The sequence below is a fragment of the Corella eumyota genome, chromosome 5 (genome assembly GCF_963082875.1).
Source record: "Corella eumyota chromosome 5, kaCorEumy4.1, whole genome shotgun sequence".
In the NCBI taxonomy this organism is placed as follows: domain Eukaryota; kingdom Metazoa; phylum Chordata; class Ascidiacea; order Phlebobranchia; family Corellidae; genus Corella; species Corella eumyota.
In genome coordinates this window covers 15072455-15094736 of record NC_137494.1, presented here as the reverse complement: position 1 = coordinate 15094736, position 22282 = coordinate 15072455, and the positions used below count along the sequence as shown (strand labels likewise).

The window sequence follows — 22282 nt, the reverse complement described above, 5'->3', positions numbered from 1 at the left end:
TTTAATTAAACTTAATTAATTAAATAAACCTTCAAAAATAATTTTAATTTAATAAATGGACAATAATTTATAGTATTTATAAAGTTGCAAAAAAAATTAGTTTTTGTCGCATTAATTATCATGTATTTAATGGTTTTGTGATTGAACCAGTACAAAAATGCTAAGTGTGTTAGCCCGTTATACCTTTTTTCCTACCACTTTTTTATAAAAAAAAAAAAAAAGACCTTGTATAAAAACGAATCGTAACTACTCAGACAAAATCACACAAAAGTTAGTAAGTGTACAGTAATAATTAATAGACCATAACTTTAATGAAATGCAAGAATATTTCAAAGTAAAATGTCAAAATATTAAGGAAGTTTATTTTTTGCTACGTAAACATAAACATAAACAGATCCAATAGCCCAGTTAGAGTTGCAATGCAATAATTTCCGTTTACGTAATTGATTACTAATATAGCAACCACACGGTTGCAGAAGGAACAATAACTTAACCTAGATTTAACCGGTGCAGCATTGAGTCTATTCATTATTTATATTTTTAAACTTATTAAATTTGAGGGATTTTGTTACTTAGCAGCACATGGGTATATTCATTTATAGAATTAGTTAGGCAAATTAGAAGGCGTTTTTAAACGTTTTTTAGTTAAAAAATGGTTGTTAAAATAGGTTAGTTAACAATTAATATATTGTGTGTGTTTAAATTTCATATTTTATGTGTTTTTAGACAGCATTTAAATCTCCAAAAATGGTCGAATTAAGAAATTCAACGATCTACGATTACATTCGTTATGTAATCAGCTGTCTTCTGCTCGCATTTTCGACCTTTATTACGTCATATGCAATATTTCACGGTCAAACGACTTTCTACCCTGAGGTACCGGGTTGGGCAGGATTTTTGATTTTTATTTTTTCAATGATTATTCTGGGCATCGTAGAAGGTAATTTTAAGGGTCTAAAAACATCATATTTTGCACAATAAATAACACGTAACATTAAAATTATTATAACATGTTCAAAACTCGAGTATAAACATTAATATATGTTTAAATTGCTGCTTAAATGTTGTTTAAAATCCTGAATTAAATAAGTTTAACGCATCACAAATTAAAGAACAGTTACGCCGGCTTACAATTTTTGGCGCAAGTGGAAAATTTTTAACTCTATAGCAACGATCGAACGCATATAGATGCCTGAATTTGCGTATGTTTTTAAAGACTTAATTTAATTACGTTGGCAAATAGATTTTAACGTTTGCCTTTTTGTATTGACAAAATAAGTTTAATAGTGCACCTGTTTAATATACATAATTTTTCGCAATATTAAATTATATATTTTATTACCAGAGGTTGTGGGTTCGATCCCCACTGCTTTCACTTTGTAGCACTCTTGAGTAAGGCGCTATAAACGGTATTAACCCTTGCTAAGCCAACACTTAATCAGCAGCTTAATTATCAGGCAATTATAATCATTAATATCCCAAACTGCCACAGGCAACTCAAAACTGTGTCGGAGTAACAAATGTTACTCTATGTTTAAGTCGCGCATTCGACCTTCCCACATCAAGGATAAAGATAAATATGAGAAAAATATGAAACAACTATTAAATTTATGTTTGTTGTAAGGTTTGCAGATCTCTCTGGTCGAGCTCAAACGCCAACACCCCGACTCGTACAAAAACACCCACAAGCGAGCTTATAAACTTGGTCAGATAGCCAGCCACCAAGACAACGTTGAACGGTTTTTAATGGGAAGACAGGTACGTTAAACTTTTAAGCAAATATTAATTTTAAAGCAAGCAATAAACTGTACAAAAAAACAATATTAAAGCATGATAAAAAGCCTTCATTTAAAAATATCTACAACTTTTTAATACTGAACTCAAATAAAAATTAACCATAATTCTACAAGAATTCGGTCGTTATAATTTAAAGTCAACTAAATTCGATGATCTAGCTAGTTTTAATGGGTTTAATTTATGGCAACGGGCTATTAAACTCTAATAAAAAAGGTTCACATCTCCACCTTACAAATACATGTAACATATACCATTTTTGTCAACGTTTTTTATAAATAAATGTTTTTGTTTTATAGGTTTTTGTCATAGTTTTTGTGTTTTTTATATCAAAACTGACAACGATAAGTTTGGAAGATCTGCAAAATGATTTCGTTTTCCCAGTACCACATTGGGTTTATGTAAGTTTTGTATTGTTAAGTAGGCTAACATAATTGACTCTGCAACTAAAATTAATTTTACTACCCCAACCCAGTTCCAAATTGCCGTTATTGTTTTGATACATTGTTAATCTAGTATATTAATTGATTAATATTCTAATGATTAATTAATAAAATAATTTGTCATGAAATTAAATCCCTTACACACAAATTCTGCGACGTAGTAACGTTGGGGTTCGAACCCAGGACCTCTAGTACAAATGTCTAATGCTTTGCCCACTGAAACATCGCCAAATTACTTAAATTGCAACGGTTTATAAAAATTAAAACCTGTACAAAATTACATAATATAATAAGATTCTACACCAACCCAATTTCTTAAATAATGGCAGTGTTTAGTTAATATGATTTCAGGAAAATAATGCCCTGTTTTACATGACAATACCAGAATTTTGAACAAGGTTTTATATTTTAGGTCTCGTTATTCGAAACAGGGTTCCTGACCTGTATATTGGTTGTGATCGTAGCCCAACTTATGCCACAGATATTAGCTGCAAAATACCCAGTTCATTTCTTGAATATTCGGATCATGTATTTTGCTTATTATACTTGCACGTTTGTGGAGGCCACTGGGATAACGCATGCAACATGGTTGTTGAGTTATCTGCTTGGGAAAGTTACAAGTATGTGGAATTTTATTTTTTTATATTTATTTATCCTCAATGTGGGAAAGTTGACTTCACGACCTAAACATAAAGTAACATCAGTTTCTCCGACCTAGTCTGGAGTTGCCTGTGGCAGTTTTTGATATTATTGATTGTAATTGCCCGATAATTATGCTGCTGATTAAGTGCTGGCTCAGCAGGAGTTTATACCGTTTATAGGGCCTTACTTAAGGGCGCTACAGCATAAGAGCAGTGAGGATCGAACCCACGACCTCAAACCCATGAACCCCATGAAGTGTTTTTACCACTACACCACGCTGCCGATTAAAAGTATTCATTGTTTAGTAAAACGCCGTTTTTGTGAAAATGTTTTTGTGCGAAATATTTTTCCAAACATTTAAAAACAAATTAGAAATCGATTTTGGGAAGCTAGCAATATAACTGTTGTTGAGTATTGCATGCATCGTTAGTAGAAGTCACCACATTTTCAGCTCATGTTTATTGCATCAACATTTGTGGTTTAGATGAAATCTTTAAAAACATGTTTTTGTCGAAAAATTAGCGCCTGTCAAAAGTTCTATTTTTGTAAATATATTTCATGCCATAACATACTTAAAATTTTTATGTAAACATTAATACTTTTGGCATATTTCAAATCATTAAATTGATTTTGACATTTTTTCCCGTCGCATTGTTGTAATATTAATTGTATATCGTATTTATTATTTACTTTTATCAATGTGCGAAAAAACAAAATTAAAAAAAAAATATTAACTATATGATTCTAAGCTTTTTTTAAAGTTTTTTCGCGCAAAAATAAAAGTAAATAGCAAAAATAAAAGTATATATACAATCAATATTACAATAATGCGACGGGAAAAAATAACAAAATCAATAAAATGATTTAAAACATGCCAAAAGTATTAATGTTTACATAAAGATTTTAAGTATGTTATGGTATGGTCACCAAACCTAGCTTATAATATATTATACAGAAGGGAATTAAATAACTATGCGTTAAATTAAACAATAAAACATGAATTTTTCCATTTTATTTTGTTAAAATTGTGAATATTAACACTAAAAATTAAATGTGTTAAAAAACACTAAAAAAATCTTAATTTTTTGGTCTAATAATTAAATTATAACAACACACCATTTACCCTTTTAACTTGAACATCGTATGATTTAAAGTTGCAGCTTTAAGAAGTTTAAGTTAGATTGAACGTAATAAAACAACGGTAAATTTCCGTGACGCGGTAACATTTTTTAGTTTATGTAACTTAAGTAAAGGTTTGGTTGCAGCACTTCTACTGAGTACAATAACAAACCCTTCGTCGCATTTAACCCCGCTTTGTACGCATTTGCCCTTTGCAAGATTTGCATAATTTTATCTTGCAATATTACAGTTATTTATTGTGTATAAGCGCATATATTATTGGTTATGGATATTCTAATTGCTTTTAAAAATAACAGTAAAATACCTAATTTCAAGTCTGTTTTTTTACATTTATTTTTTCTTGATGTGGGAAGGTCGAAGGCGCAACTTAAACATAGAGTAACATTAGTTACCCTGACCCAGTCTTAAGTTAACTTTGATAGTTTGGGATATTATTAATTTTAATTGCCCGATAATTAAGCTGCTGATTGGTTTTTGCTTAGCAGAAGTTTATACTGTTTAACGCGCCTTTCACAAGGACTTGCAAGCAGTGGAAATAAAACCAAAGAACTCATGTAGTAAAGCCAAGTGTTCTTATCTATTCAATTTTTTTAGGGGTTGAAAACGAGGACAAACTATTTCAGAATACTGGAGACAAACTGATGAACGTCAAAGTCACTGAAAGTTCAAAAGGTCACGATTCCCTACAACATGTTAAGATTCTACTCGACGAATCAAATGTAAATAAAACCTAAATATTTTCAAAATTAATCCGATTTTTTAAATTATATCAATTAACTTTATGTCTTAGTAATACATCTTTAAATAGAGTCTATTTATATTTCTACATAATCACCAATATCAATGTTACATAAATTCACAAACATTTCACAAAAAATCTACATAATTCACAATATCAATGTTAATTTTACTTGTAAAAACTGTTAATTTTTTTCTTATTATGTATTTTTTTATATATTTCTATCTACAACAACGTTTTCATTTTTTTTTTACAAAATCCCAAGGTAATGTCGGGCAGTAGTATGGACACTTCGGTTCTGGACAAAATGCGGAACTTGGTGAAAACTCTGGACAGCGAAGTTGACGAAAATAAGCAAACCATAATCAGACATTACCTGGACAGCCACCCAGAGCATTTTCATTCGTTTCCAAGTGTTATCGGCAATAAAGTAAGTAAATATTTAACGAAAATTGTTGCGAAATGCGTATATATTTAACTCTTTAAATATTGTTATCGTTAGATGGTAATAGAGAGCATTGAAGGACGACATTACAGCCTAAACATAAAGTAACATTTGTTACCCCGATCCAGTCTTAAGTTGTCTTTATCAGTTTAGGATATTATAGATTATAATTGCCCGATAATTAAGCTGCTGATTAAGGGCTGGCTCAGCAAAAGTTTACATCGCCTTACTTAAAGGACACTACAGCATGAGAGCAGTAGGGATCAAACCCAATATCTATGTAGTAAAGGCAGATGTTTTTTTATTTATTTTTTTGCGGATTAATGACAGTGAATTTTAAGATATATAATACATATTACATCAATGCGACGGGAAAAAACGTCAAAATCATCTTAATGTTGTAACTACTACATCATATCACTAGTAATATTCGCAAAGTGTGGTGCGAAGAATAAATTTACTCAATACTTATACGACTTCAATTTTTCTATTAGGTCTACCCGCCACCCAAACAAATTGCCGAATATTTTGAATCAATGAACGCCCAAGTGCCGGGTTTTCTTCGGGACATTTCGGACCCCGCCCACGTCCCTCCACATATTGTAGCTTGTGAGTTGCTGGCGTACATTGCCGAACTTGAAAGTCGGATCAAAATACATGAAGGGGACGAATCGACCGAAAACAAAGGCGTAGCGTTTTAAGATTTTGGACGAATTAATTTTGTAATTAGCTTAATTCGATTTCTTATATTAAGTGCCAGTTCATTATTTTGTACAATATTAGTGTTCCATTTTTATTTCTAATCGCTCTGTAATTTTAACCCTTTAATATTAATTTTTTTACTTACCATATTTTGTTAACGTTTTAGTTAACCAACTGCTTTGCACAATAAAATATAAAGCTGGATTTTTGTTATTTTTATTTCAATATAGATTGCGGAATTGTTTTAAATTTGTTTAAAAATCAGCAAATCACTTAAGCTAAAAGATTTCAATACTGTAATTTTGAAAGCAAACCATGACCTACCCAAGCAATTACAGCCGCTTAACATAATACGTTTTTTCCACAAATATTCTTCCAGTTGTTTTTTAAAGAGCACCGATAACACATTATGGTTATGTTACACATAGAAGCTTTATATACAAGCAGTTTAAGTTCTAATTTTAAGTTGATTAAGATCACGTTTAATTTACAGTTCTTAAGTTTTACTTATTAGTTTTATGATTACCATAATACACTATGCAAGGCGAAATGGGATGCGCTAACATGACTTTTTGATATTTTTAGGGACTAGGGGCTTTTTTAGAGAAACATTTAATGAAGATTGTTGATTAATTTGGATAAATCGATCGAATTTTTTCCAGGAATTTTGTGTCAAACTTTTCCCATTTTTCAACCAAATCCTAAAAAAACAAATTTTAAGTTAAAAATTTAAAACTTTACACCTTAAATAACAACATCTTACCTGTAATGCAACTTCATCATTTTTATCGTGATATAAAACATAAAGATGCCAGGCTGCCACAATTTTACACAAGTTGTCACCACCGCTGTTAAAGTTAAGAACTCGATTTAAAGCCACTTTTTGTTTTCTAAAAATATCAAGTTTAAAATGTTAGAAGTTTTAACTGCAGTATAATGTAAGTTAAGTTGTCTTTAGTTTAAGTTGTCTTTAAGTGAAGTGGCCTTTGGGTTGAGTTGTCTTCAAGTTAAGTTGCCTTTTAGTAGAGTTTTCTTTGAGTGGAGTTGCTTTTAAGTTGAGTTGTTTTTAAGTAGAGTTTTCTTTGGGTAATGTCTTTAGGTTGAGTTGTTTTTAAGTTGGGTAGAGTTGTCTTCGTGTTGAGTTCTCTTCAAGTTAAGTTTACTTTGAGTAGAGGTTGAGTTGTCTTTGAGTTAAGTTGTCTTTAAGTTGAGTTGTCTTTGAGTTAAGTTGTCTTTTGGTTAAGTTGTCTTTGAGTTAAGTTGTATTTGGGTTGAGTTGTCTTAAAGTTAAGCTTACTTAGAGAAGAGGTTGAGTTGTCTTAGAGTTAAGTAGTCTTTCGGTTGAGTTGTCCGGGATTAAATATAGACCCAATAAATTTAGCATTTTTTTTATAACATAAATATTATTCTTAACATAATTTACCTTTTATTTTCCATGACTTTGTAACACAATCCATCAACAAGCTGGCAAACGATATCATTTCTATTCTCCACTTTATTAAGATTCTCGTTGACTATTTTACACCATTTCTCCTTCTCATTAAGGTTACTTTCAGCTAGTTGCAAGGCAATAAAAGCCATTTGTAAATGTAGATTTTGATCAACTTTTTGGTTTAATTTTTCAAGAGCAGAATAAGATTTTTCATTTAATCCCAAATTTCCAAATAAAAAACTGCAAACCTAAAAAAATATTAAGTTATATTTAAAATATTAGAATAAAATTATTTATCTAAGAATTGTAAAAAATCTAATTATAATAAAAATAGTAAATATCATTCACTAAAATGAATTCAGTTTTAAAGTTCAACAGAATATTATAACGTCAATGCCAGCAGTGGGAATTGAACTCAGAGTTTGGATTTTAAGAAAAACATAATTTAAATTTAACAGTCTTACATAACCTAACTTACAGTAGCAAAGATTTAAATAAAAAATGGGATTTTTCTAGACACTAAATTTAGCAATAATTTATATTTAAATTGCTTTAGTATAAAAAATAAAAACCTTAAGAGTAAAAGTTGTTGCAGATCTAGAATTGACCAAGTTTTGGATCTCATTCGTCGACTCCTTACTGATATCTCCAGTTTCTTGAATTTCTTGGCACAGTTCACACAATGTAGATAACATATCACTAGTGCTCGTTTCACATTTCAACTTTGGAATAAAAAGTTATCAAATTAAATAAAATATCATTTAAATATATATATATATATAAAATGAAGCCTGTTATATATATCTATATATATGTCTAAATTGTGGTGCACAGGTGAATTATCGCGGGCAAATATGAGTTAAAAATTGCATTTATTTTATGAAGACCAACATCCAGACTGTTGGTCAGGCTATTAGCTACTGTTTATTAAGTTAAAAACTTTATATTAGGGTCCAATAGGTAATCAACTTAACTTTATATTATAAAATTTTTAAACCAAAGTTTACCGAGCCTCTAAACGTAAAATACAAAAACTTACGTTTGAAATAAGTTCCACAGCTTTCTCATATTTCTTACTTACAACACATGTTAGTACTTGTTGTATTGTCATCCAATCTTTAGAACTTGAACACTGGGTTTGGTTGGTTAGATATGAAGACAACTTTAAACATACATCCAACAACTTTGAACTATTCTTACAACTGTATTAAAATCAGCAAATTAATACGAAGATATTATTTAATTTATATAAAAGCAAGGGTATAGTTTAAAAGAACAGCAAAAACATTGGTGATATCTGTTAAATAGATTTTTTGTATATTTCGTTATCCTTGATGTGGAAAGGTCGACTGCCTGACCTAAACATAGAGTAACATCAGTTACCCCGACCCAGTCTCAAGTTGACTGTGGCAGTTTGGTATATTATAGATTCTAATTTGCCTGATAATTATACTACTGATTAAGTGCTGGCTCAGAAGAAGTTTATACCATTTACAGTGCCTTACTTAAGGGGGCTACAGCATGAGGGCAGTGGGGATTAAACACATGACCTAAGTAGTGAGGCCAAGTGTTCTGATCACTACACCATGCTGTCGGGTTTAATTTTTTATAGACATAAAAAAATTATTAACCCTACAACTTAAATTATTAACTCTATAACTTAAAAATTAGAATTTTTAATTACTCACCCAACAAATGTATCTAGAACAGCTTTAGCATAACAAGCACAACTTAATATCATCAAAGAGTTAGTGTTATAAGGATACAAGTGAGCTAATCTTTGAGCTGACTTAAGTGAATCTTTTTTATTTGTGGAACTAAATGTAAATTGATAAAATATTTAAAAAAATTTTAAATTATGTGTTTGATTAAGTTATATTTTGTACAATAACATGCCATTAATTAGAATCAAACCCTGAATCTTAGGTCTTACTGCAAGATGCTACCACATGTAAGCAGTGGGGATCAAACCCGGGACCTCGGGTCTTACTCAAGGATGCTACAACATGCCAGCAGTGAGAATTAAACCCAGGACCTTAGGTCCTACTTAATGATGCTACAACATGCCAGCAGTGGGAATCCAACCCAGGACCTCAGGTCCTACCTAATGATGCTACAACATGCCAGCAGTGGGAATCAAACTCAGGACCTTAGTTTCTACTTAATGATGCTACAACATGCCAGCAGTGAGAATTAAACCCAGGACCTTAGGTCCTACTTAATGATGCTACAACATGCCAGCAGTGGGAATCCAACCCAGGACCTCAGGTCCTACCTAATGATGCTACAACATGCCAGCAGTGGGAATCAAACTCAGGACCTTAGGTTCTACTTAATGATGCTACAACATGCCAGCAGTGGAAATCAAACTCAGGACCTTAGGTCCTACTTAATGATGCTACAACATGCCAGCAGTGGGAATCAAACTCAGGATCTCAGGTCTTACTCAAAGATGCTACAACATGCCATTTGCGAAAATCAAATCCAGGATCTCAGTCTTACATAATGATGTTACAACATGCCAGCAGTGGGAATCAAACCTAGGATCTCATAATCTTATTTAAGAATGACCAATTCAACTTACTTATCTTTATGGCTGTGACTACCAGAAGCCAACATAACTAATGCATTAAGCATCATGATATTTTTATGCTTATTATTCTCCCCAAACACTGGCAACAGTTTGTTGACAGTTAGGTTTGTATCATCCTTATTGTGGTTATGCAACATTGAGGTGGATTGAGTTAATGTTTGAGATACATTTATGTTAGGCTGGGTTAGAATTACTTTTGTTAGTAATTCTCTACATTGGAAACTGTACGGAAATCTACAAATAACAGTAATTTTAATAGTAAATTTTTTTATGTTTACATATCCTCGATGTGGAAAGGTCGACTTCACGACCTGAACATAAAGTAACATCAGTTACCCCGACCCAGTCATAAATTGCCTTTGACAGTTTGGAATATTATTAATCATAATTGCCTGATAATTAAGGTGCTAATTAAGTGCTGGCTCAGCAGGAGTTTATATCATTTATAGTGCCTACACTCACTACATGGAAGCAGTGGGGATTGAACCAAGAGCCTTATGTAGTAAAGCCAGGTGTTCTGAACAACCACTACACCACGCTGTTAGTGATTATACCTAAATTATAAATTTTACCAATACTTATGTAAGTTATATAAAAATTACAAAATTGAATTTACCTATGTACAAACTTTTGTGCTAAAACAATTGCTTTACGTTGATCAAGAATCATGAATGCATTTATTGTTAACAAACAATTCAAATTGTTTTCAGGATTTTCAACCAGGTTACAATCCTTGTTTAGTTTCTCCAATAAATTTTCAGTCGTTGTTTTATCATTTGTTAGAATTGCTAAATATGAAAAAAAGGTTTTAATTGTAATAAAAATACTTTTAAATATTGAAGAAATTAAACCAAGGACCTCAGATCTCAAGGATAATACAACATGTCAGCAGTGGGAATCAAACCCAGGATCTCAGGTTTTACTTAAGGATAATACAACTTGTCAGCAGTGGGAATCAAACCCAGGATCTCAGGTCTTACTCAAGGATGCTACAACATACCAGCAGTGGGAATCAAACCCAGGATCTCAGGTCTTACTTAAGGATGTTACAACATACCAGCAGTGGGAATTAAACCCAGGATCTCAGGTCTTACTTAAAGAATGCTAAAAATGCCAGCAGTGGAAATCAAACCCAAAACCAAAAAAAATTCAATTACCCATAGCTAGTTGTAACTGGGTTGTCTCCACTAAGTCATCACAAGAACATAATTCACTTAAAGCTTGTTTTTTGTTTCCCATGTTCCACAGAACAATAGATTTTGCACAATTTATAAATACTTGATCATTTTTGTTTGAACTTAGCTCAATTGCCTTCAACAAGAAAATTAAAATTTAATTTAAATCGATTAGAATTTAGAACATTTATAAATTTTTATCAGTGACCGGCAGTGTGGTGTAATGTTTAGAACATTTGGATCCACTACATGAGGTCTTAGGTTTGACTTTTACTACTATGCTTTAACATCCTTAAGTAAGACACTATAAACGGTGCGAACACCTGCCGAGCTAATACTTAATCAGCAGCTTAATTATCGGGCAATTATAATTAATAATATCCCAAACTGCCACAGGCAACTTAAGACTGGTTTAGGGTAACAAATGTTACTCTATGTTTGGGTCGCGCGTTCGACTTTCCCACATCAATGATAAATAAATGTAAAACATCTTCTACCTGATCATAAACACCCAGTGCCGACTGAAACTCTTTCAAATAAAAGAGATTTAAACCAAATCCACACAATTCATAAACATCACAGTTATCTGATCCTATCTCTTTGTATATTGAAATACTTTCTTTATACTTGTGGTTTTTACTAAAACAAAAAAGTTACATTATATTAATAACCCTTTTTTGAGGCCTTTTGGTTATGGTTTAAAATCTAAAGTTTTCTCCAATAAACCCAATACAAAAATATTCTAAATTTGTTTAACTTAAGACTTAGTTAAGGTACTAATATAAACCACTACTAAAAAATCCATGTATAAAAATACCAATTAGATTTATATTAATTTATATATAATTAAGCATAGTGTAAGATATATTTGTATGTCAAATTAATAGGCCTACAAATAAATAAAACTGCTGTTTGTGGTGTGTGGGTAAATTATCATGAGCGAATATTAGTTGAGAGTTGCAACCATATTACAACAATTAAAATTCCAACCAGAAGGTGGGCTATTAATTAATTTTTTTAAATAACCCCAAAAAATGCATAAAAACCTACCATAATATTCTGGCATAATTACTTCTTGCTTTGTTCAGTTTAGTTGTCGATGCATTTTGAGATTTCAAAATGTTCAAACAGTTAAGATAAGCAGTTTCAGATGAATTGTTATGTCCACATTTCTCAAGAACCATTCCATGCATACTAGCTGCCCACTCACTGAAACAAAAGTATTGTTAAAGTTAATACAAAAAAAAACAACTAAATTTTTGTTTCATATTTATTTATCCCTGATGTGGGAAGGTCGACTTCACGGCCTATACATAGAATAACATCAGTTACCCCAACCCATTCTCGAGTTGCCTTTGGTAGTTTGGGATATTATTAGTTATTATTGCCCGATAATTATGCTGCTGATTAAGTGTTGGCTCAGCAGGGGTTTACACCGTTTATATCAGCTTACTTAAAGGCACTACAGTGTAAGAGCAATTGGGATTAAACCCAGAACCTCATGTAGTAAAGTTAAGTCTTCTGACTACTACACAATGCTGCCAGCATCTACTAGAAACCTTTATTCAACTTATGAAATTTTTTTATTTTATACCCAAAAACATTTAAAAAATTACCCAGGGTAAGGCTGCAAAGTCAGCCTTCTTATAAATAATTTAAGGTACAAATAAACTCACCAATCTGGATATTTATTTGTATATTTTGAAAGTTGTTCAACAGACAGGGACAAAGTGTTACAAGTTGTAAGATTGTCAGAATAAGTCAACCCTGTTTTGTTGTTGTTTTTAGTCAGTGTTTTGCAAACCATATCAGCATAACCTGCAAATATTTATATTTAATAAAGAGTCTTCAATTTTAAACTTATTTTTAAGTTAATTTAAATTTTATTCATATAAAGTTTGTTTAAGAAAGAAGCTACAGATTTAATAGGTAAAAAATAGACAATATGATGTGGAAAGGTCAACTTCTTGGACTAAACATAGAGTAACAACAGTTACCCCGACCCAGTCTTATGTTGACTTTGGCAGTTTGGGATATTATAGATTATAATTGCCCGATAATTAAGCTGCTGTGAATATGTGTTTGAATCAGCAGTGCACCTTTTATATTTCTTAACTTGAAGGTGCTAAAGCTAATAACTGTTTAGTAGTTTTCGGATAAGCAGGAGTTTGGGTGTTTTAAAACCCTTATAGTCCCAAATGACTGTATGTGATAAAGCCAAGTGTTTTAACTATTTTACACTGCCACCTTCTTGTATAAACAAGGCAATTTAAACTGGGTTTATGTGTTAAAATAGACTTTACTAATGGCTAAAAATTGGCAATTTATATTAAGACAAACACAAATAATTACCAGCAGATGCTTGCTCATGTAAGGATAATGAAACTGAATGCTGAAACAAATCATAACTTTCTTCACTACCAATTATTTCAGCAATATGAGCCTAAAAACACAAGTTAAAAACAAATTTAATTTCGTAAATATATCATTATGTAAACTTTAAACATAATCATCTAAAAAAGGAGTCAAATTTTAAATTAATAATTATTTTAGCAGAGTAAGCATAAAAACATGTTCAAAACAGCTTTAGTTTTGTAAATTTTTCATTATGTGAAATTCAAAATGTGATCATTTTAAAGAAATATAGTTAAACTATGAAATTTAAAAATTAGAAACAATCTACCTGTCCAATCCAAGCATTGATGAAAGAAGGTTCCAGACTTTGTGCCACTTTGAAAGCCTTGTGAGCAAGTTTAATCTCAGATTGTTGAATGTATAACGTAGCTAAGTTATTCCAAGCCTTGCAGTTGTTTGGGTCATGTTGAATCGATGTTATGAAGCAATGTTGAGCTAATGCTTTATTCTGTAAAATATTTTAAGAAAAAACTTTATTTCTGTATTTAATTTTGATGTGGGAAGGTCGAATGTATGACTTAAACATTGAGTAACATTAGTTACCCCAACCCGGTCTCGAGTTGCCTTAGACAGTACGAAATATTATTGATTATAATTGCCTTATAATGATGCTGTTTTCTGGCTAAGCAGGAGTTTATATCGTTTTAGCAACTTAAAAACTTAACAGCATGGAAGCTGTGGAGACCGAACCCAGGTCAACCAACAAACAGTTAAAAATATTTTACCTGTACATATTCAGATGCTGCAACTACTCCTAAAGTGTTCCATATTAAATGATTATTTGCTTCATATTGTAAAGCTTTTTGGAGAACCTAAAAATTTAAGTTTTGAAAATATTTTTCTACCAAATGGATCAAAATATCAACTTTCGTAAAAACTTAACGATAAAATATCAATATTAAGTATCTTGTACTTACTGATACAGATTTGGCAGCTAGGTGAGATGACTTGTTTTCTTTAGATTGGTAAAAGTAATTAAGGCCCAAATCATGCCATAATAAACCATTAGTTTGGTTCAAAAATAATGCTCTGCTGTACATTACACTTCCCAGTTGTAACACCTACAAAAAAATATAAAAAATTAAGCAAAATCACATTTGTAAATTTATTTATATTTATATATTTCCAATGTGGAAAGGTTGACTTCACGACCTAAACATAGAGTAACATTAGTTACCCCAACTCAGTTTCGAGTTGACTTTGCCAGTTTGGGATATTATAGATTATAATTGCCCGTTAATTACATTGATAATTAAGTGCTGGCTCAGCACGGGTTCATACTGTTTATAGCAACTTACGCTACAGCATGAGAGCAGTGGGGATCAAACCCACGGCCCCATGTAGTAAAGCCAAATGTTGTAACTACTACATTATACTGCTGGTCTAGTAGCAAAAACAGATCACAAAAAAATTATATATTAACAACAGCATTTAACCTACCTCATATTTTCCTAATATCGATACTTCTGCCGAGTTTTTAAATTTCTCATCACCAAGTCCTGTAGGTACAGACAACTTAACATTACTTGTATGTAGTGGATGGAACATTGTACAACTATCTCCCAACAACTTCCATATACAAGATAGATCACTCCTACATAGAAAAATTAAAAATAAAGTTTTTTGTCAAGGTGAAAAGGTAAACTGTAGGGTCTAATTAAAAAGTAGTGTTTGTTCTTCTAACCAAGCCTTAAGTACTCTTTATAATAACCTGATGATATTGGCTGTTTATTAGGATGTTTTATAGTTGTTTGACTCAAGCATTTATATTAAATATAGAATTTTAAAATTGTTTACTGAACATTGATGTTAACAGAAATGATTACATTTAGAAACCAACTATAATAGTTACCTGGCATACACAGCGGTGCAAAGGTGGTTAATAGCTTGTTGTATTTGATCAACACAACTTAAATATCGACCTTCAGATAACATTTGCCTGGCAAGCGAGCAATAACATTCACCCAAGCCTGTTAAAAACAATAGTTAAACTTTTTTGAATAAACATTTTAATGTTAAGAACTTAGACTTGGCAAAAAGTTCATATGATAGCTCTGTACATGGTCTTTTAGGCCTAAAACCATGACTTGATTCCTACTGCTAAAAGTTGCATGCTATTGGAAAAATACCAGAGGTTCTGGGTTTAAATTCCACTGCTGGCATGTTGCAGCATCCTTAAGTAAGACCTGAGATCCTGGGTTTAATTCTCACTGTTGGCATGTTGTAGCATTCTTAGTGAGACCTGAGATCCTGGGTTTGATTTCCACTGCTGGCATGTTATAGCATCCTTGAGTAAGACCTGAGATCCTGGGTTTAATTCTCACTGTTGGCATGTTGTAGCATTCTTAGTGAGACCTGAGATCCTGGGTTTGATTTCCACTGCTGGCATGTTGTAGTATCCTTAGGTAAGACCTGAGGTCCTGGGGTTGATTTCCACTGCTGTTACGTGATTTCAGCAATATTTAAGTAAAAGTGTAACATAACACTTAATTTAAATATTACTTACAAATATATTTTTACATTTACCTTTTAATGCTGGAACATAATTTTCTTTTAATCTTAAAACTTCAAAATATTTTTCAATTGCTTCGTTGTGATATCCCAGTAGCTAGAAAATAAATTCTAAAAGTTAAGTCCATTTAGTAGTCTAAAATTCACATAATAACCCATATTAATTCACAAAAATAGTAACCTTACAGCTTTAACATGGGACAATTTAATTAATACAACCTTATTTTAGGTAGGTACAAAATAGAAGCAGTGGGGATCAAACCCAAGACCCCACATAATAAGATCCAGTGTTTTCTACAGTTGTGCCCTCTACATATCATTTATAAAACACATCTTAACCCCATAATCACCTGTTTAATGGCTGCCATCTGGTACACAGTGTACACTGAAGAAGGATTAAGTTTGTGAGCTTGACTGAAAGACTTCCAAGCTGCAGTGTAACTTCCTCTGTTTAGATACCCTTCACCTAAGCATTCCCAGCATATACTATAACATTAAATATAATACTTATTTCCATATTATTTTAAAAAAAAAATTGTTTTATTGGGTGAATTACAACACGCATTTATTTGTTGTGACAATGTTTTTTTTTTATTTTTTTTTGTATATATATTTATTCTTGATGTGGGAAGGTTGGATGCACGACTTAAACATAGAGTAACATCAGTTACTCCGACCCAGTCTTGAGTTGCTTTAAGCAGTTGGAGATATTATAGATTATAATTGCCCGATAATTAATTAAGTGCTGGCTCAGCAGGAGTTCATAATGTTAATAGTGCCTTACTCAAGGGCGCTACAGTATGAGAGCAGTGGGAATTGAACCCACGATCTAATGTGTGGTGTAGCAAGTGTTCTTACCACTACGCTAATGTGTTACAACCAGCAATTTAAAAGCAGCCAAAAACATGAGTAAAATAGTAGATTTTAATCAAGTATTTAGTTTATTATTAATATCCACTTACTAATCACTGGCATCCGCTCTTAATGCAGCTTGAAAGCAAGTTATCGCACTCGTTGTTTCTTTAGTTTTCAACCGACATAATCCTAATCTTAACCAGGGCCATTTCTGTCCACCAGGGGCACTAGAGTTCGTGATTTTTTCGTACAATAGAATAGCAGAATCAAAATCACCTAAAATTAATCAAAAACAAATTGTGAAATAATAAAAATTCTTTAGGATTGATTTTTTTTTATATATCTTTATTCTCGATGCGGAAAAGTCGAATGCCAACCTAAAACACAGAGTAACATTTGTTACCCTGACCCAGTCTCAAGTTGACTTTGACCGTTATTATAGAATGTACGATTATTAAGCTGTTGATTAAGTGTTGGCTCAGCAGGAGTTTATACCGTTTATAGGGCCTTAATGAAGGGCGCTACAGCATGAGAGTAATGGGGATCGAACCAACGACCTCATGTAGTAAAACCAAGTGTTTTAACAACTACACCACTTATTAATCAAACCTTCATTGGTAAGCACATCAGCTAATGCTGCTCCAGCTTGGTCATTAAATGAATCCAAATCTAAACATTTCTGATAACATTTCTTGGCCCTCAACAAATCTTTACTAATATCTCTGTAGTAGTGACCAATGTACAAGAAACATTCAGCATTGTATGGCTCCAACTTGGCTGCCTAAAAATAAACTGGGTTAATACAAATCAATAGCCTGCCATTCGATCAGCATTTTGATTGTTGTAATATGGTTGCAACTTTCAACTAATATTTACCTGCAATAATTTACCCTCACACCACAAACAGCAGTTTTTTTTGTAAGCCTGTAAATTGGACATATTATCTACTAAGCTGCATTATATAGAGATGGTGTGATGTTTTACTACTAAATTATTGTAATAAGATGAGTGGAACTGCTAGTGAACTAAAAAACTATCAGCGAGGAATCGACATTATCAACTGAAATTTGGTAAAAAAATATTATTTTTCATATATTTAGAAAGTCAGTCTTCCCATATCAATTTAAATTCATAAAAGAAGAGAAAAAATAGACAATATACTAAAGTCAGTGATACTTTAAACTTAACTTAAATTAAGATAAACTAAATGAAATTTAAACAAATCCAACCTTTAAAAAGGTAGCCAGACATTTTGATTTATCTTTTCTGTACGCTTCATCTTTTTTCCACATTATTTTGGCCAAATAAAAATGGGAATCAAAACAATTTGGATTTTCCTGGCAAAGTGTTGACAGTTCAGTAATTACATCAACTTGGTCATTTTTCTAGAAATAAATATAATGATAAAAATTATAAATGTACATGTTAACAATGTCATAAAATTTCGTTACTCTGACCCAGTCTCGAGTTGCCTTTACTAGTTTGGGATATTAATGATTATAATTGCCCAATAATTATGCTGCTGATTAAGTGCTGACTCAGCAGTAGTTCATATCGTTTATAGCGCCTTACTCAAGGGCGCTACAGCATAAAAGCAGTGGAGATCGATTCCAGGTCCTCATCGAGTGTAGGAAGTGTTCTAACAACTACGACACAATGCTGCCAGAGCAATTAAACTTATATATATACAAACTTTACAACCACAACTTGTTTTAAGCTCATGTAGATATTAATTGCCGGATCATTTATATAATTTGTATATTCAGTACAAAAATATTCACCAGGAAATGTAGATAAGTTGTTAAACTTTCTATAACTGGATTGTTGTTCACTAAATTTTGTCCAATTTCCAAATATTTCGCTGCATCTTCCAATTTGTTTAAACTTATCATTAATCTTGAGATTCCAATAAGAGATGGAATACAGTTTGGTTTAGCAGCTATCAACTAATAAAATATATTTTAATATATTTAGATATCAAAAATTTAAAATCAATCATGATGGAAAGATAATATACACTAGTTCAATGAGAGGATATAAGTGCCCTAGAGTTAGGTGCTATAAACAGTATAAACTCCTGCTGAGCCAGCACTTAATCAACAGCTTACTTATCGAGCAATTATAATTAATAATATTCCAAACTGACAAAGGCAACTCGAGACTGGGTCAGGGTAACATATGTTACTCTATGTTTAGGTTGTGAAGTCTACTTTTTTACATAGAGAAAAAATAAAATTACAAAAAAAATTGTTTAAGCAAACTAAACCAACCAAAAAACTTACTTTCTCATAGACATCGATGGCCAATGTTTTAGTTAAAAGATCATTAGAATTACTGAGTCCTTCAGCCTCACATTTCATTATTTCAATTTTAATTTCAGATATCTTTGATATCTTAACCAACCAAGTTATATTGGTTACCTTATTTTCTTCAACAGATTTGCATAACTGTAAAGCTAACCTAAAAAAATAATTTAAATTGAATTTTTATTCAATTATTAAAATCAGCAATGTGGTGTAGTGGTTAGAACACTTGGCTTTACTACATAAGGTTATAGGTACGATCCCCAAAGTTCTCATGCTATAGCGCCCTTAGGTAAGGCACTATAAATGTTATTCCAAACCACCTTAGTCAACTTGAGACTGGGTCAGGGTAACAAATGTTACTCTATGCTTAGATTGAAAATTCAGCCTACCAACATTAAGTATGAAAATATACAGCAAAAAATTTGCTTTAAAATGTAAAAATTTTTAAACCTGATTTCATATCAATAAATTATCAATCTATATATACTACAAAAAAATGTCAAAATGTTTAATCTTTTAAAAACAAATCCTACCTTGTTTTGTCCTGTGCTGTGAAATATTGATGCAGGTAAATATAACCCTTATTCAACCAAGTATAAGCTGGCAAAAAATCAGGACAAACTTTTAACCCTTTCTCCAATAACTCAACTATTTGTTGGTAACTTTGTTTTCCCTTTTTATAGAAGTTATAAGCATGTAATATATCCTTGTATAGACCATTATAATTGGAGATATGTTGGTTGTAGGTGTCCAGGGATATATCAAGATTATCTGAAAATAAAATGTAAAGCATTTTACGTAAATTATTTTAATATTGATAAAAACATGGTGTAGCGGTTAGAACACTTGCTACACTACATGAGGTCGTGAGTTCAATCCTCACTGCTCTAATGCTGTAGCCCCCTTAAATAATGCACTATGAACAGTATAAACTCCTGCTGAGCGAACATTTAATTAGCAATTTAATTGCTGGGCAAATATAATCAATAATATCACAAACTACAAAAGTTAACTCGAGACTGGGTCAGGGTATTAAATGTTACCCTATGTTTAGGTGGTAAGGTCAGCCTTCCCACATTGAGGATAATTTAATACAAAAAAACTCTAGACTGGTGGTGTAAGTAAGGCAGTAAAATGAACTATAAGTAAATGAACTATACCATATAAAACTAAGGATACATAAAAATTTACCGAATCCATTCTGCAGTTGAATCTGAACTAAGATATCCATCGGAAATTGGGAATCAGATTTTAACATTTCTTGACAAGTTTCAACCAAATCTTTAACAAAACTATCAGGAAATATCTTGGGTGAAATCAACAGAGCTGATTTTAAAGCATTTTCTTTGTCCAATATTTGTATGTCTGGTAGATCACAATATTGAACAACTGATTGAAAAATCTGTGAATAAAATAATTGTATTAAATTTAAGGTTATACTGATATAATATACAGGTTTAAATTTTACATTTAACAAAATTACATTAATTAAAAAATTTATGAAATCATTATTTTTAAAAAAAATTTTTAAAAAATGATTATTTTTAAATCATCTAGATATAAAACAAAGTTTAGTGAACGATATATTTGTATGTTTAGTTTATAGGCCTACAAAATAAATAAAACTTCCATCTGTGGTGTGGTAAAAATTAGTTAAGAGTTGTGACCATATTATGACAATTAAAATGTTGACCATTGGCTATGAACTAAAATATACTAAAATAATAAATGTTAATAATAAAACTTACAAACTGAAAATATTCTTTTAGCTCCAAACCATGATTTTTACATGTTACAATAACATCAATGACAGATTTTAAAAATGTTTCATTATTTTCACATGATTTAACTATTTCAGAATTTTCTTGTAATATTTTGATTGCTTCTTTATAGTTTTCAACTTGGCAATAACTTTTTGAAAGAAGTGTGATAATATCAAGAATTTTGTCCGCATTTGATCTGCGAAAAAAATATATTTTTAAAACTAAATTAATATCCTTAGGTTTAAAAAAGGGAATAAATTAAAAAAAAATTTAAGTTTAAAAAAATATAAAAAATTATATCGTAGTGAAGTGGTTATAACCTTTATTACACTAAATGAGGTCCTGGCTTCGATCCCCACTGCTCTCATGCCGCAAACTCTTAATTAGCAGTTTAATTATCAGACAAATATAATATATAATATCTCAAACTGTTGTAGTCAACTTGAGACTGGGTCGGAATAACGGTTGTTATTCTATGTTTAGGGCGACAATTAAACAAAACATAAAACCTTACTTATCAGTTAAGCGCATCAGATTTTCATAAGCAAAAATCTTGTCTTTAATATTTTCTTTCGTTAAATTCCCCTTCCAATGTTTTGTAAACAGGTTTCCCAATCCATGGTAAGCTAACACTTCATCAGGTGATAACTTAATAGCAGAGTGGTAAGACTCAAGTGAGTTTTTGAGTTGAGATAACTCAGCATAACTTAAGCCAAGGAAAACATGAGCATTGTAGTTGTGGGGGTCGCTGTCTAAAACCTCCTGGATTAAGAACAAAAAACAAAGTTAATTTTTAGGTTTTGTCAATGTAGAATGTTAAAAGATTATTGGTTTTATAAAATCAATTCTTGTTATTAACAATGAATTTGACATAAAGCATTTAAATTATGTTTTAAAATGAGTTTACCTACGCTTTAAAATAGGCTTTAATAAAATTTTTCTACTATTTTTGCCAACTTTTTAAAAAAATATAGCAAAAAATGTTATTATTTTGGTTCACTAATTTACAGCATTTGAGAACTGGTTTAAAACCTGTTTAAGCATTTATGAAAAATATTCAATTTAGTAAGGTCTTATTGGTTGTATAAAGTTATTATGACCAATATTAGTAAGTTTAAAGCTTTTTGTTTAAAATTTTAAAGGTTTTGTGATTTGTCATGATCTCATACCTTGTGTAAAAAGTTATATATATTTAGTTGTCGAAAAATCATTACTTACATTACAATGTGTAATTGCTCCTTCAAAGTTTTTCTTCTGAATTTCCTGTTTGGCAAGTTTTAAAGCAACTTTTACTTTTTTACTTGACATTATTTAAAAATAATCTAAA

General features: G+C 31.2%; 2 protein-coding genes across 2 annotated transcripts; one reads left to right on the top strand and one right to left on the bottom strand.

The window, feature by feature from the left end:
- The first annotated feature begins 279 nt into the window (after positions 1-279).
- Positions 280-6109, top strand: LOC145753716 (uncharacterized). Its single transcript, XM_082570144.1, has 7 exons — positions 280-940; positions 1625-1758; positions 2094-2195; positions 2650-2857; positions 4614-4738; positions 5024-5188; positions 5698-6109. The coding sequence occupies exons 1-7, from the start codon at positions 748-750 to the stop codon at positions 5902-5904; spliced, it is 1134 nt and encodes a 377-aa protein (XP_082426270.1). The 5' UTR covers positions 280-747; the 3' UTR covers positions 5905-6109.
- On the bottom strand, positions 5744-22279 carry LOC145753714 (tetratricopeptide repeat protein 37-like). The gene is made up of 30 exons (XM_082570142.1): positions 22174-22279; positions 21470-21717; positions 20941-21151; positions 20384-20594; positions 19726-19963; positions 19169-19346; positions 18668-18832; positions 18116-18271; positions 17496-17667; positions 16994-17162; positions 16382-16517; positions 16047-16128; positions 15373-15490; positions 14961-15114; positions 14438-14581; positions 14246-14332; positions 13789-13968; positions 13458-13548; positions 12782-12923; positions 12156-12314; positions 11603-11744; positions 11088-11241; positions 10547-10718; positions 9922-10164; positions 9026-9154; positions 8377-8539; positions 7910-8059; positions 7329-7585; positions 6669-6795; positions 5744-6606 (listed from the first exon to the last, which is right to left on the bottom strand). The coding sequence occupies exons 1-30, from the start codon at positions 22261-22263 to the stop codon at positions 6535-6537; spliced, it is 4740 nt and encodes a 1579-aa protein (XP_082426268.1). The 5' UTR covers positions 22264-22279; the 3' UTR covers positions 5744-6534.
- Positions 22280-22282: the final 3 nt, after the last annotated feature.